Source organism: Oncorhynchus tshawytscha, linkage group LG03, assembly GCF_018296145.1.
Source record: "Oncorhynchus tshawytscha isolate Ot180627B linkage group LG03, Otsh_v2.0, whole genome shotgun sequence".
Classification (NCBI taxonomy): Eukaryota; Metazoa; Chordata; class Actinopteri; order Salmoniformes; family Salmonidae; genus Oncorhynchus; species Oncorhynchus tshawytscha.
In genome coordinates, this window is record NC_056431.1 from 11,178,501 (window position 1) to 11,193,500 (window position 15,000).

At 44.5% G+C, this 15,000-nt stretch overlaps 1 protein-coding gene across 3 annotated transcripts in view; it reads right to left on the minus strand.

Annotated features, from left to right (window-relative positions):
* LOC112245008 (glutamate receptor ionotropic, kainate 2) overlaps positions 1-15,000 on the minus strand; it is a 230,188-nt gene that overhangs the window by 120,881 nt on the left and 94,307 nt on the right. For all 3 annotated transcript variants that reach the window (XM_042309814.1, XM_042309807.1, XM_042309811.1), the window contains 2 exons: positions 12,450-12,503; positions 10,856-11,029 (listed from right to left, as the gene is read on the minus strand). In XM_042309814.1, coding sequence (XP_042165748.1) covers positions 10,856-11,029; positions 12,450-12,503 — 228 coding nt within the window. The remainder of the gene's footprint in view (positions 1-10,855; positions 11,030-12,449; positions 12,504-15,000) is intronic.

Below are 15,000 nucleotides of genomic sequence, written 5' to 3' on the forward strand. Positions count from 1 at the left end.
CTACAGTTTAATATGTATGTTTATAATGAGCATCGGTTATACAGGATGTGGCTAAAATATATGTGAAATGATACGAGCAGCAATTTCAGTGCAATGTTTAAAATACCAAACATGGAATGTGAACATGTTTGAAATTTGAATAACGTCTGAGATGATAGGCATACGACATGTCTTGTTGTTTACAATGACCTTCAACAAAGGTTAGTATATATACTGTCTAGATTAAAGTCAAAGCAAATGGAACAGGATTCAAGACTCTACTGAGCTGGCTTTGAGTGCATCAATACATTGAGGTCATTCTGCAGAGGAGGAAAGGTGAATCCCTTTACCTGCCTCTGTCTCTCTCTGTTATAAAGCTGTGCCCTGTTATGACGCTGGCTGTAGCCTTGAGCTATACTTGAAGAGTTTCTTTGCAAAACACTATATATACATTTTCAGAAATGTTGGTAAATTAGCTTTTATTGATTAAAGAACTTATGAAAGTGATTGGTGTGTTTTTTCACTATCGTGACATGGGGTTTTTCAATGACCGATATATATTTGTTTGAAATCTATCACTTGATGGGTTCATTTCAGAGAGAAAAATAACGTGTTTTTGCAAAACACTATATATCCACTCAGAGAAATAACAAGTACTGCTACAGTAGGCTTTACACAGTCAAATGTAAGAAATAGCTACATTTTTATAAAGATCTGTACAAATTACACATTTGTAACATCAATATATATATTTTTTTTAAAGAATCAATACTGTAACATGAGATCTATATGTTGACGTTGAGACTGGGGTTTTGCGGGTACTATGTAATGAAGCTGCCAGTTGAGGACTTGTGAGGCGTCTGTTTCTCAAACTAGACACTCTAATGTACTTGTCCTCTTGCTCAGTTCCCACTCCTCCCACGCCTCCCACTCCTCTTTCTATTCTGGTTAGAGCCAGTTTGCGCTGTTCTGTGAAGGGAATAGTACACAGCGTTGTACGAGATCCTCAGTTTCTTGGAAATGTATCGCATGGAATAGCCTTCATTTCTCAGAACAAGAATAGACTGACGAGTTTCAGAAGAAAGTTCTTTGTATTTTGAGCCTGTAATCGAACCCACAAATACTGATGCTCAACAAGTCTAAAGAAGGCCAGTTTTATTGCTTCTTTAATCAAGACAACAGTTTTCAGCTGTGCTAACATAATTGCAAAATGGTTTTCTAATGATAAATTAGCCTTTAAAAATTATAAACTTGGATTAGCTAAAACAACATGCCATTGGAACACAGGAGTGATGGTTGCTGATAATGGGCCTCTGTACGCCTATGTAGATATTCCATAAAGAAATAGTCATTTACAACATTAACAATGTCTACAGTGTATTTCTGATCAATTTGATGTTATTTTAATGAGCAAAAAAATAGCTTTTCTTACTAAAAAAAGGACATTTCTAAGTGACCCCAAACTTTCATTTAGCAGATGCTCTTATCCAGAGCGACTTTGATCTTAAGATAGCTAGGTGAGACCACCTATCACAGTCAAATATACAGGATACAAACATTCCAAACATTCGAAAAAACACATTTTAATACACATCTAAAATCTATGAATAAAATATCTGTGAACATAAATATTTTACTTACATGACTTTAGCCATAAGTAATAATTTCTGATGAAAAAACACAAATGTCAATCGTTCCTTTTTCTCCAGCGTTCCTTTCACCCATCTTCTGACTTTCTTTCTCTCTCTCGCTATCTCTCTTACTTTCTCTGTGTATAGACAAGTTATTGTTATTCACTGTGTATTTATTCCTTGTTTTATATATTTTTTTTTAACTTTTCCATACTATTTCTATATATATAAATATATATCTTCTTCCCTGTCCCTCTTTCTTTCTCCCTCTCCCTCTCTCTTTCCTCTTTTCCTTCTCTCTCTCTCTCTTTTCCGTAACCCGCCTCTCTCTGAGCACTCGTCAGTGTTGGATCTACAGTAACTCTGGCAGGCGGAGGGAGGAAGGAACTTCAGGATAGAGATCTGCCACTGTTGCTGTGTTTAATCAGGGTGGGTAGCCAGAGCAGCACATGGCTGGGAGTAGTGCACTGTGGGTAACTGATCTAATGATGGCTCGTGACGCTGACTGGAGTTGAGCCGGGATGAGACCGTCAGCTCATTACAGATGCAACGTCACTCCCAGAAATACTCAAAAGACAGAGAAATATTGAAAAAGAGAAGGATGATGAGAAAATGACAGGGAGGATGAAAAAGGGAGGGGGAGGATGATGAAAGGTGGGAGGATGAGAAAGGTGGGGGGGGTGAAAAGGAGCGGGAGGATGATTAAAGGTGGGGGGTGAGGAAAGGAGAGGGAAGATAAGGATGACGAAATGAGAGGGAGGATGAGGAAAGGAGAGGGATGATAAGGAAAGGAGAGGAAGGATGAGGAAAGGTGAGGGAGGATGAGGAAAGGAGATGGGAGGATGAGGAAAGGAGAGGGAGGATCAGGAAAGGAGAGGGAAGATGAGGATGAGGAAAGGAGAGGGAAGATGAGGATGAAGATGAGGATGAGGAAAGGAGGGGATGGATGAGGAAAGGAGAGGGAAGATGAGGATGAGGAAAGGAGTGGAAGGATGAGGAAAGGAGTGGGAGGATGAGGAAAGGAGGGGGAGGATGAGGAAAGGAGAGGGAAGATGAGGATGAGGAAAGGAGTGGAAGGATGAGGAAAGGAGTGGGAGGATGAGGAAAGGAGGGGGAGGATGAGGAAAGGAGCGGGAGGATGAGGAAAGGTGAGGGAGGATGAGGAAAGGATAGGGAAGATGAGGATGAGGAAATGAGAGGGAGGATGAGGAAAAGAGAGGGGGATGAGGAAAGGAGAGGATGAGGAAAGGAGGGGGAAGATGAGGATGAGGAAATGAGAGGGAGGATCAGGAAAGGAGAGGGAGGATGAGGAAAGGAGAGGGAGGATGAGGAAAGGAGAGGGAAGATAAGGATGAGAAAATGAGAGAGAGGATGAGGAAAGGAGAGGGAGGATGAGGAAAGTATGTGAAGGATGAGGAAAGGAGAGGAAGGAATGAGGAAAGGAGAGGAAGGAATGAGGATGAGGAAAGGAGGGGAAGGATGAGGAAAGGAGAGGGAAGATGAGGATGAGGAAAGGAGTGGAAGGATGAGGAAAGGAGAGGGAAGATGAGGATGAGGAAAGGAGCGAGAGGATGAGGAAAGGAGGGGGATGAGGAAAGGAGAGGAAGGATGAGGAAAGGAGAATGAGGATGAGGAAAGGAGAGAGAGGATGAGGAAAGGAGTGGGAGTATTAGTAAAGGAAAGGAGGGGAAGGATCCTTAAGACAATTGAGACATGGATTGTGTATGTGTGCCATTCAGAGGGTGAATGGGGAGGACAAAATATTTAACCTCTTGAACAAGGGTGCAGTATTTTGATGTTCGGATAAAAAATGTTCCAAAAGTAAACTGCCTATTTCTCAGGCCCAGAAGCTAGAATATGCATATAATTGGCAGATTAGGATAGAAAACACTCTTAAGTTTCCAAAACTGTCAAAAATATTGTCTGTGAGTATAACAGAACTGATATTGCAGGCGAAAACCTGAGGAAAATCCAACAAGGAAGTGCTGTTTCTGTTTCTGAAACTATTCTGTTCCATTGCATGCCTGCCCTCCATTTAAAGGGATATCAACCAGATTCCTTTCCCTGTGGCTTCCACATGGTGTGAACAGTCTTTAGACATAGTGTCAGGCTTTTATTCTGAAAAAAATGCGAGAATGATCACATCGCGTCAGTGGATAACTTTGTGTCCCCAGATTTGTACATGCACAAGAAACCTTTTCTCTCTCTCTCTCCTATTGAAAAGGCTACCGTCCGGTTGAAATATTATCGATTATTCATTGTAAAAACAGCCTGAGGATTGATTATAAAAAACGTTTGACATGTTTCTACGAACTTTACGGATACTATTTGGAATTTGCGTCTGCCCGTCGTGAACTGCACGAGCCTGTGGATTACTAAACAAAACGCGCCAACCAAATGGAGGTTTTTGGATATAAAGAGAATCTTTATGGAACAAAACAAACATTTATTGTGTGGGAGTCTAGTGGGTGTGGGAATGTGTGGGAATCTCCTTATTGTGTGGGAGTCTCGTGAGTGCAAACATACGAAGATCATCAAAGGTAAGCGATTAATTTTATTGCTTTTCTGACCAATGTACTCTGCTGTTTGTAATGTTTTGTCTGCTGAAAGTTGTCCTCACATAATTGCATGGTTTGCTTTCAACATAAAGATTTTTTGAAATCTGACACGCCAGGTGGATTAACAACAAGCTAAGCTGTGTTTTTGTATATTGCACATGTGATTTCATGAAATTTAAATATTTTTAGTAATTTAAGTTGAATTTGGCGCTCTGATCCCGCTAAAGGGATCGGTGTGCCAAAAAGTGCCTTTGAACGGGGTATGGTAGTAAGTGCCAGATGCACCTGTTTGAGTGTGTCAAGAATTTCAACTCTGCTCAGTTTCCCATGTGTATCAAGAATGGTCCATGCCCCGATGAATTGAGGCTGTTCTGAGGGCAAAAGGGGGTGCAACTCAATATTAAGAAAGTGTTCCTAATGTTTTCTACACTACAGTGTATGGGGGGGATTATAAGAGTTAGATATAGAGTCAGATCCTCAACATGGAGATATTTCACATGGATCAGACTGAGAGTAGAAGCTTGATAGTGGGAGAGAGTAACATGGCTCATAGCTCTCAGGGGAACAGTGGGATGATATGTGGAGCTGGCAGCAGTCCCCGGAGGAGAGGAGACCTAGTCAGTTGTGTGTGTCTTTCACACTTAACCCAACCCCTCTGAATCAGAGAAGTGCGGGGGGCTGCCTTAATCCGCTGTCAGGGGTTTACTGCCTTGCTCAAGGGCAGAACGGTTACTGGCCCAACGCTCTTAACCACTAGGCTTCCTGCCGACCCTGACAGAGAGGAGAGGGAAACAGGAGAGGGGATTTAGGAGAGGAGAGGAGAGGGGTGGATGGAGGAGAGGGTGATGGTGGAAAGGAGAAGGGGGATAGAGGAGAGGAGAAGGGGATGTTAGAGTGGGGGGGTGGGGTATTGGGGGATGACGACATGCCAGCCCTTTTTCCAAAATCTAGATTATCACTCCATTTCCGCAGTAAACCATCTCCAGGGTCACCTATCTAAGCTGGTACCTGGCGGTGATACCGTGGGTCACATAGTTATTAATGCAGCCCTGTGTGTCTGTGCACACTGCATGTGACACCGGCTACGCTTCCACACAAATACACACCCACTACACATACACACACACACACACACACACACACACCCCCACACACCCACACACACACACACACACACACACACACACACACACACACACACACACACACACACACACACACACACACACACACACACACACACACACACACACACACACACACACACACACACACACACACACACACACACACACACACACACACACACACACACACACACACACACACCATCAGCATGCTACAGACAGCCAATACAGTGCCAACAACAAATGACAGCAGCTCATCCAGAACACAAAATGGACACACATACTCTGTATTTATAGCTCTACGTTTTACCTGGGCTATAGTCTGCTTCCACTGATTGGACTAAAGAATAGGATTTCTAACCAATTAGATTCAAGATGTTTCAATAAATGTTGTGGTGTAATATATTAAAATCTTGTCAAACGGTAATCCAATAGGAAGACCTAAAACCACACAGTGTGTGCTTTGCAGAGGTATTGAATGGGATAAAGGATGAGACTGGTCTAGCTTTGGGTCATCTCAGTGGCAGTAGAGGCTCTGGCCTTGGGATAAGAGGGGGGCACTGCTTGTTTCTGCCAGCTACCACACATGCCAACCAGCTGACCGAATAATGCCCACGCATACTCCACTTCCAAATTCCTCTCCCCGCATGTGGACAGATGCAGCGCCAAATCCCAAATCCAAGACCCTCAGCCACAAAAAGAGCGAGCTGGCCTGAAATACAGAGAGAGGCAGACGGCCACAGCTTAGATAGAGGAGCTTCATCTGTGGGGTGCAGAAATGGGGTTCAAATGGGGTTCATCACAAAACCAAGACTGAAGAGGATGCCAATATCTGGTAAAGAAATATCGCTCCCTCCCATACAAACAGCAAAAACGTCCCTTTTTCAGGACCCTGTCTTTCAAAGATCATTCGTAAAAATCCAAATAACTTCACAGATCTTCATTGTAAAGGATTTAAACACTGTTACTCATGCTTGTTCAATGAACCATAAACAATTAATGAACATGCACCTGTGGAACTGTCATTAAGACACTAACAGTTTACAGATGGTAGGCAATTAAGGTCACAGTTATGAAAACTTGGGACACTAAAGAGGCCTTTCTGCTGACTCTGAAAAACACCAAAAGAAAGATGCCCAGGGTCCCTGCTCATCTGCCCTGCTCATCTGCGTGAACATGCTTTAGGCATGCTGCAAGGAGGCACTGCAGATGTGGCCAGGGCAATAAATTGCAATGTCTGTACTGTGAGACGCCTAAGAGTGCTACAGGGAGACAGGACGGACAACTGATCGTCCTTGCCATGGCAGACCACGTGTAACAACACCTGAACAGGATCGGTACATCTGAACATCACACCTGCGGGACCGGTACAGGATGGCAACAACAACTGCATGAGTTACATCAGGAACGCATAATCCTTCCATCAGTGCTCAGACTGTCCGCAATAGGCTGAGAGAGGCTGGACTGAGGGCTTGTAGGCCTGTTGTAAGGAAGGTCCTCACCAGACATCAATGGCAACAACGTCGCCTATGGGCTCAAACCACCGTTGCAGGATCAGACAGGACTGGCAAAAAGTGCTCTTCACTGACGAGTCGCAGTTTTGTCTCACCAGGGGTGATGGTCAGATTCGCGTTTATCGTCGAAGGAATGAGCGTTACACAGAGGCCTGTACTCTGGAGCGGGATCGATGGAGGGTCTGTCGTGGTCTGGGACGGTGTGTCACAGCATCATCGGACTGAGCTTGTTGTCATTGCAGACAATCTCAACGCTGTGTGTTACAGGGAAGACATCCTCCTCCCTCATGTGGTACCCTTCCTGCAGGCTCATCCTGACATGACCCTCCAGCATGACAATGGCACCAGCCATACTACTCGTTCTGTGCGTGATTTCCTGCAAGACAGGAATGTCAGTGTTCTGCCATGGCCAGCGAAGAGCCCAGATCTCAATCCCATTGAGCACGTCTGGGACCTGTTGGATCGGAGGGTGAGGGCTAGGGCCATTCCCCCCATAAATGTCTGGGAACTTGCAGGTGCCTTAGTGGAAGATTGGGGTAACATCTCACAGCAAGAATTTGCAAATCTGGTGCAGTCCATGAGGAGGAGATGCACTGCAGTACTTAATGCAGCTGGTGGCCACACCAGATACTGACTGTTACTTTGATTTTGAACACAATATTCCATTTCTGTTAGTCACATGTCTGTGGAACTTGTTCAGTTTATGGCTCAGATGTTGAATCTTGTTATGTTCATACAAATATTTACACATATTAAGTTTGCAGATAGAGCTATGGCAACACATGTCCCATTAGAATGATGCCATCTGTCGGAAGATATTGGGGCCTGACCCTGCTGGCCAGGTCTGTCCAGGGCTGTTCAGGTGTGTTCAGGGCTTGTCCAGCAGCCTGTTAGCTGGCTAGGGTCACCTCCCCCTCTCCGGCAGGCAGCAGCCATGTTCTCCGCCCCTTGCTGCCACTCAGGGAGATCACCCAGGAGACGCCATAGTGACGGCATGATGGAAAGGTCGATCAGGAGAAGGCGCTGAGCCGAGGGGACAGCTAAGAGAGCACAGAATAATTCATCTCTCAATCTCTCCTCACTATTCTCTCTCTCTCTCTCTCTCCCTCCCTCCCTCTCCCCCTCCCTCTCCCCCTCCCTCCCTCTCTTTCTCCCTCTCCTCCGTTTTCTCAATCTTTCTCCTACTCCATTCAACCGGTCTCTTTCTCTCTGTCTCTATTCTCTCTCTATGTCTGTTTCATTCTTCACATCTGGAAGTGTTTCTGCCAGTCTTTCCGTCTGCTATATGATGTATGTGGCTGTTTGAGTGATGGTTGAGTAATGTGATTCCACATGTGTTTGACTGCTGTTATTGAGAAGTATTTCCCATGGCCGGACAGGTAATGATAGCCTAGCTGCAAATCACAAAATGGCAACCCACCCAGTAGCACAGATGTGTCCATTTTAATTTGCCCTGGATCTATGTCTATCGTTCTTCATGGGAAAGTATTGGTATGATTACAGATGGTGTGGTTGCTAGGTTTCCATTACAGGAACACCATTTTATCCTCAAATTCCTGACATACAGCGGACAACTACATTCAAATCGTGGGGTTAGGTACCTGCCCTGACCCAAAGAGAGAACTGGTTAAAAAGCAATGTCTCCCCTCTCCAACTCATAGCAGGGAGATAAATTGTAGGATGTATGGTCATGCCTGGGAGTTTTTGGAATCTCCTTGAGATTAGCCTAGCCGCCTCAGAGTGAAACAGACAGAAGCTAAAGCAATTAGCAAGCAGGAGGAATTATGCTAATGAGCCTGTAGGGCTTGTTAGGTCATTTTCATTATGCGTGTTAAGCCGTGACAGGGCAGGACTTCCTTCTCCAAAGGAAGATTAATTGTAGCATAAAGAAATGAGGTGCAGAATTAAGCTTTATTATTCAGTATTGCAGCACACAAACAAATCTAGAAAAAAAGAGATGGGGAAAAAAAACATCCTGGGGTTTAATCATTATCCTCTTTGGCACTGGGGTTTGTTTCTGAGGTTTTACAGGCGACAGGAATCTTTTGTGAGTCACAGCCAAATAAGGCAAAAGCACCGAGATCAATTTAAGCCAAAATAACAAGGCTGTAGCCAAGCTAGGTGGGAGAGGACCACCTCTCTCTAATCTCTCAAAGTGCTCTGTTCTGCAGATCAAACAGTAGGAGAGGATCAGGGATTAAAACACACAGAAAAGTCACATCTAAAGTGTTTAAAGTTGTTTTAACAAACCTGGTGCCTGGACCAGGATATGTCTACCTCTTCACACCTTTTTGCTGGATATGGTTTTGCCTGTTCTCCATCCACTCTCCATTCTTTCCAACATCATTAGTAGAAAAAAAAAGATCCCATCCACACACAAATGCACACACACACACACACACACACACACACACACACACACACACACACACACACACACACACACACACACACACACACACACACACACACACACACACACACACACACACACACACAAAGAAACACACAACATTTCCATAGTGTTTCAAACAATAAACTTTGAAAGCGGTGGGCCCAAAACAAAGAGCTGTATAAAAATAGCTGAGTCTTTGTATTGCTCTGTGTGATCTGTCACGATCGCCAGTCCATTAGTTACATCAGCGGTTCAGTACTTAAGGACACAAGACTGTAAATGCAGCTCACAAATGAAACCGTTAATCAAACGTTTACGGAACCTTTCGCCATGTCAATATGCATTAGCTGCTGACTGATTGCCATTTATCTAATGAATCAATCCCCGCCTTCCAACTACGCCATTACTTCCCTGATGAGCGGGGTCAGAGCACTGTCCTCCCCTGGAATTAATCTTCTGATGCCTCTGATCCAAAAACAACAGTCTTATGAAGTAATACTCATCCAGCCTTATAGACTACATAAGGAACAGATGGGAACACAAACAGCTGATAGAGGGCTTTGCAGTTGTCCTTGCCACTACATATAGTCTATTGATCTGAGAGAGCTAATTTATGTACATGCGTGTGGAGGGCGAAGCACCAAGTCAGTTGATTCCTTAGGTTTCAATTGACTATGTGTCAGAGAAATACATCAACTGCCCCCAGTCTATTGGAGGCCTCCAGAGAGAAGCACCACCAACTGACCCACTAATCCAACAGAAGACTGTTACAAAGAGGCAAACCGGTCTAAGATACAGTACAACCCTGGAACTAACTCCTCAGCAAGGTTCCTTGAACCTTAAAGGAAGCTCTCTATCCTCCAGTGGCAAGCCACAGCTATCAACCCCCAGCCAGCATCCGCTTCCCTCCAACTGGAATATGACACTTTTAGCACCTTATCAGTTGTTTTGGAATGAATCTGGAACCCTAATTCCAGTCATCTCTCTCCCTTTCTCTCCATCTCTCTCACACTCGCTCTCTCGCCCTCCCTGTCCTCCCTCTCTTCTTGTCTCTGGTGAGTTCATATTTTGGCAGTGCTCCCAGGTAAGAGAGAGTAGCGGTGTAGCAGGACTGCTGTAGAACAGTCATTACTGGCTGTGTGCTGTTATCAGAGAGGGGTTGGATCCATGCAACAGGAGCCACGTTATCACACAGGGCTCAGAGCCCAGGGACCCAGGAGGTCGTGTGTTTCAGTCCTCTGGGACAGGCCGGATGCTCACAGGAAGGCGATGCTCACAGCATGGCTGTTTCACTAACGGCTAATGCATTAGCAACAGTCACACACAGAGAAAGCATAGTCTACGTCCAAACAACATTCCTGCCTTACTCCATCAAATGTCTAATGTGATATTTAAAATATCTAGGAAACAATCTAATGGTGGAATGGATTTCTCTGCCACACAGCAGTAACACGTCCAGCATAAGTCTCTATTCCATAATGATAATATTAATAACTTTTCAGAAGATTAGAGCAACAAAGGGCTATAGGCTAATAGCCCAATCATAGTAGCTTCTGTGTTCGAAATGGACGAAAGGCTATAGGGAATAGGGGTTAGTAAATAGGGGGCTATTTCCGATTGGCCCCATACAGTAGCTATAGTGATGACTCACCGTCATGAAGCCGTCCAGTAGGCCAGAGTCAGGTTTGGGCGGGGCCTGCAGGCGTTCCATGGACCACTTCTCTATGATGGAGGCCACTTGGCTGTTCTCCGTATTCAGGATCCTAAAGCCAGTCATGTTCACCCCACTGTAACGGTAGGCCTCCACGTCCAGCGCAAACAGGTCCTGACAGGCAAGAGTTAAGAATCAGGAAAGTAGGAAAAGAACATACATATATATAATATGCTAAAGAGAGGTTATAACTGTGTTATAAACAAAGCAAAACAAAGCCATTTTCTCCACTAAGAGCAAAAAGGATTAAGTATAGACTAACAATTAAATAGGAATGCTGATTGTGAATATGCAAGGACATGGTAGCAATGCGAGTTAATGTGTGGTGTCTGAGTGCTGTCCTCTGCTGGAGCTAACACTGGAGTATAAAGTCCAATCTGGCAGAAAATGGCTGCCATATGTGTTCATCGATGTGGATGGGTTGTTCACTCTGGTGGGAGAATTAAGCTCTCAGCACTGCGTCCCCTCTCTGCCAAACTCAACATTGGAACATGTTTGAACGTCCTCCTGTCTGTTCCGTCTCCTCAGTCCCTCCCAAACTCCACATCTTCACTCATGTTCATTTTTCTCATTTCATACATCCTGCAAATGGCTTCGCCAGACTTAATTGCGTTCATTGTGATACACTGAATGGCTTCTATAAAGAGAATGTGGACATTTAGATCTTTCATTTCAAACATTTAAATGGAAGGATGTATTTTTTTCTTGATGAAAAGCTCTGGCAGCGAAGAAAACGGAAGGTTTTAGTTCAAAGGATTTTAATATTCTGGCTGGGGGAGGGGGGGCAGGAGTGTTTTGAACTTAACTCTAGCTACTGTTAGATGAATGAGATATGGCTTTAATAGGAGTAGGACTTGAATAATGTTTCTGACCTGACAACTCGACAGGGAGTGAGTATAAGAGAGAGAGAGAGAGAGAGGGAGTCAGGGATAATGTAGAGTGTGTGTGCGTGTGTGTGTGTGTGTGTGTGTGTGTGTGTGTGTGTGTGTGTGTGTGTGTGTGTGATAATCTCTGCAGAAAGAGAGAAATAGAGCAGCCCTCTGAAGTAGGCCAAGGGCCATGTCAGTTACACAACCATGGGGTGTCAGAACTGAACAGCTATCTGACCCCCCCCCTCTCTATCTCTCTCCCTCTATCTCTCTCTCTGTCTCTATCTCTCTCTCTTTCAAGAGAGGAATGAAAGTTGACACTCCTCTCTGCCACATTTCCCTGTTCTCCTCCAGGGAAGAATATGGAAGCTGTCATTCACTTTCACATTCAATGATCTTGTTGCCCTCAATCATCACAGCGCAGGAGCTAAGTCATTCTGATATCACTTTCTTTCTCACACCTAAGACATAAAATACGTTGTTGCTTTACTTTTGATTGGCTGTTAGTCAGTTTGAGGGAAAACATGAAGATTGAAGACTGCCTCTGTTTTTTACTCACACCTTCACTGTGTCAGAAGTTTCCAGATGGATACAAAAGTTCGACAAGCAAAATGATGGGGAAGCATCTCGGTAGGCAGTGAAACATATGGCTGTACTTTACTTACCAGTGTGGTGAAGATGTAGTGATAGTACTCTGTCATCATCCCCATAGCAAGAGCCTGGAGAGAGAGAGAGAGAGAGAGAGAGAGAGAGAGAGAGAGAGAGAGAGAATGCGTGATTCTACAGTATACATTGTGCATGTGCGTGTGTGTGTGGTGTGTGTATGTACACGTGTGCCCGCGTGTGTATGTTACAGAGTTATGTGTGTTTCTGCGTATAAAATATATAAACCTCACATCCACTCTCCTCTAAGCCTGGTGTAACCATCTCTTCCTCCATCCATCCCTCCATCCCTGCATATCTCCGTCCCCTCTATCCATCCATCCATCCATCCATTTGCCTTTCAACAGTGAGGGCTCACATTACTTACTAATGATGGCAATTAAGCAGACCTAAAGGCCAGGATACACTCTCATCAGGGATAGAAAGGTTATGCTGTGAGTGAGGAGGATGACTCTACTTTATTCTCTGGCTACGTGGATATAAAGTCGTGGCCAAAAGTTTTGAGAATGACACAAATATTAATTTTCACAAAGTCTGCTGCCTCAGTTTGTATGATGGCAATTTGCATATACTCCAGAATGTTACGAAGAGTGATCAGATGAATTGCAATTAATTGCAAAGTCCGTCTTTGCAATGCAAATGAAATGAATCCCCCCAAAACATTTCCACTGCATTTCAGCCCTGCCACAAAAGGACCAGCTGACATCATGTCAGTGATACTCTCGTTAACACGACTGTGAGGGTTGATGAAAACAAGGATGGAGATCACTCTGTCATGCTGATTGAGTTTGAATAACAGACTGGAAGCTTCAAAAGGAGGCTGGTGCATGGAATCATTGTTCTTCCTCTGTAACCATGGTTACCTGCAAGGAAACACGTGCCGTCATCCTTGCCTTGCACAAAAAGGGCTTCACAAGCAAGGACATTGCTGCCAGTAAGATTGCATCTAAGAACTTCAAGGAGAGAGGTTCAATTGTTGTGAAGAAGGCTTCAGGGCACCCAAGAAAGTCCAGCAAGCACCAGGACCATCTCCTAAAGTTGACTCAGCTGTGGGATCGGGGCACCACCAGTACAGAGCTTGCTCAGGAATGGCAGCAGGAAGGTGTGAGTGCATCTGCACGCACAGTGAGGCGAAGACTTTGAGGATGGCCTGGTGTCAAGAAGGGCAGCAAAGAAGCCACTTCTCTCCAGGAAAAACATCAGGGATAGACTGATATTCTGCAAAAGGTACAGGGATTGCAAAAGGTACAAGGTGAGCGCTACCATCAGTCCTGTGTCATGCCAACAGTAAAGCATCCTGAGACCATTCATGCGTCGGGTTGCTTCTCAGCCAAGGGAGTGGGCTCACTCACAATTTTGCCTAAGAACACTGCCATGAATAAAGAATGGTACCAACACATCCTCCGAGAGCAACTTCTCCCAACCATCATGAACAGTTTGGTGACGAACAATGAATTTTCCAGCATGATGGGGCACCTTGCCATAAGGAAAAAGTGATAACTAAGTGGCTCGAGGAACAAAATATCGATATTTTGGGTCCATGGCCAGGAAACTCCCCAGACCTTAATCCCATTGAGAACTTGTGGTCAATCCTCAAGAGGCGGGTGGACAAACAAAAACCCACAAATTCTGACAAACTCCAAGCATTGATTATGCAAGAATGGGCTGCCATCAGTCAGGATGTGGCCCAGAAGTTAATTGACAGCATGCCAGGGCAGATTGTAGAGGTCTTGAAAAAGAAGGGTCAGCACTGCAAATATTGAATCTTTGCCTCAACTTCATGTAATTGTCAATAAAAGTGTTAGACAATTATGAAATGCTTGTAATTATACTTCAGTATTCCATAGTAACATCTGACACAAATATCTAAAGACACTGAAGCAGTAAACTTTGTGGAAATTAATATTTGCGACATTCTCAAAACTTTTGGCCACGACTGTACTGGACTCTGATCTCTATGAGAAGTGAGAAAAGAGGAAATAGTTGGAGCTCTATCTCCCTAACCCCCCTCTCTCTCTTTTCCCCCAATCTCTCTCTATCTGTCTGTCTCTCATTCCCTCAATTTCTCTATCTCTCTCTCTCTGTTTTTCTCTCTCTGTCTCTCTCTATTTGTCTCTCTCTATCTGTCTCTCTCTCTCACTCTCTCTCTATCTGTCTCTCTCTCTCTCTGTCTTTCTCTCTCCCTCTCTCTCTATCTGTCTCTCTCTCTCTCTCTCTCTCTCTCTCCCTCTCTCTCCCTCCCCCTCTCTCTCTCTCTCTCTCTCACACACACACACACACTCCCTCTCTCCCTCTCTCTCTCTCTCTATATCTCTCTCCCTCTCTCTCTCTCACACTCCCGGTCTCTCTCTCTCTCTTTGTCTCGCTCTCTGTCTCTCTCTCTCTGTCTTAATTTAGATGATATCACTGTAGACAGACAGATGACTGGTCATTACCTTGGTCTGATCAGTGGCGGCCATGTTTTGCTAAAATAATTACAGACTCCTCATCTCTATGTCGCTATATCACCTGTTGTAGGGATATTATGTCTTATAGGTGAACATCTCACAAGGC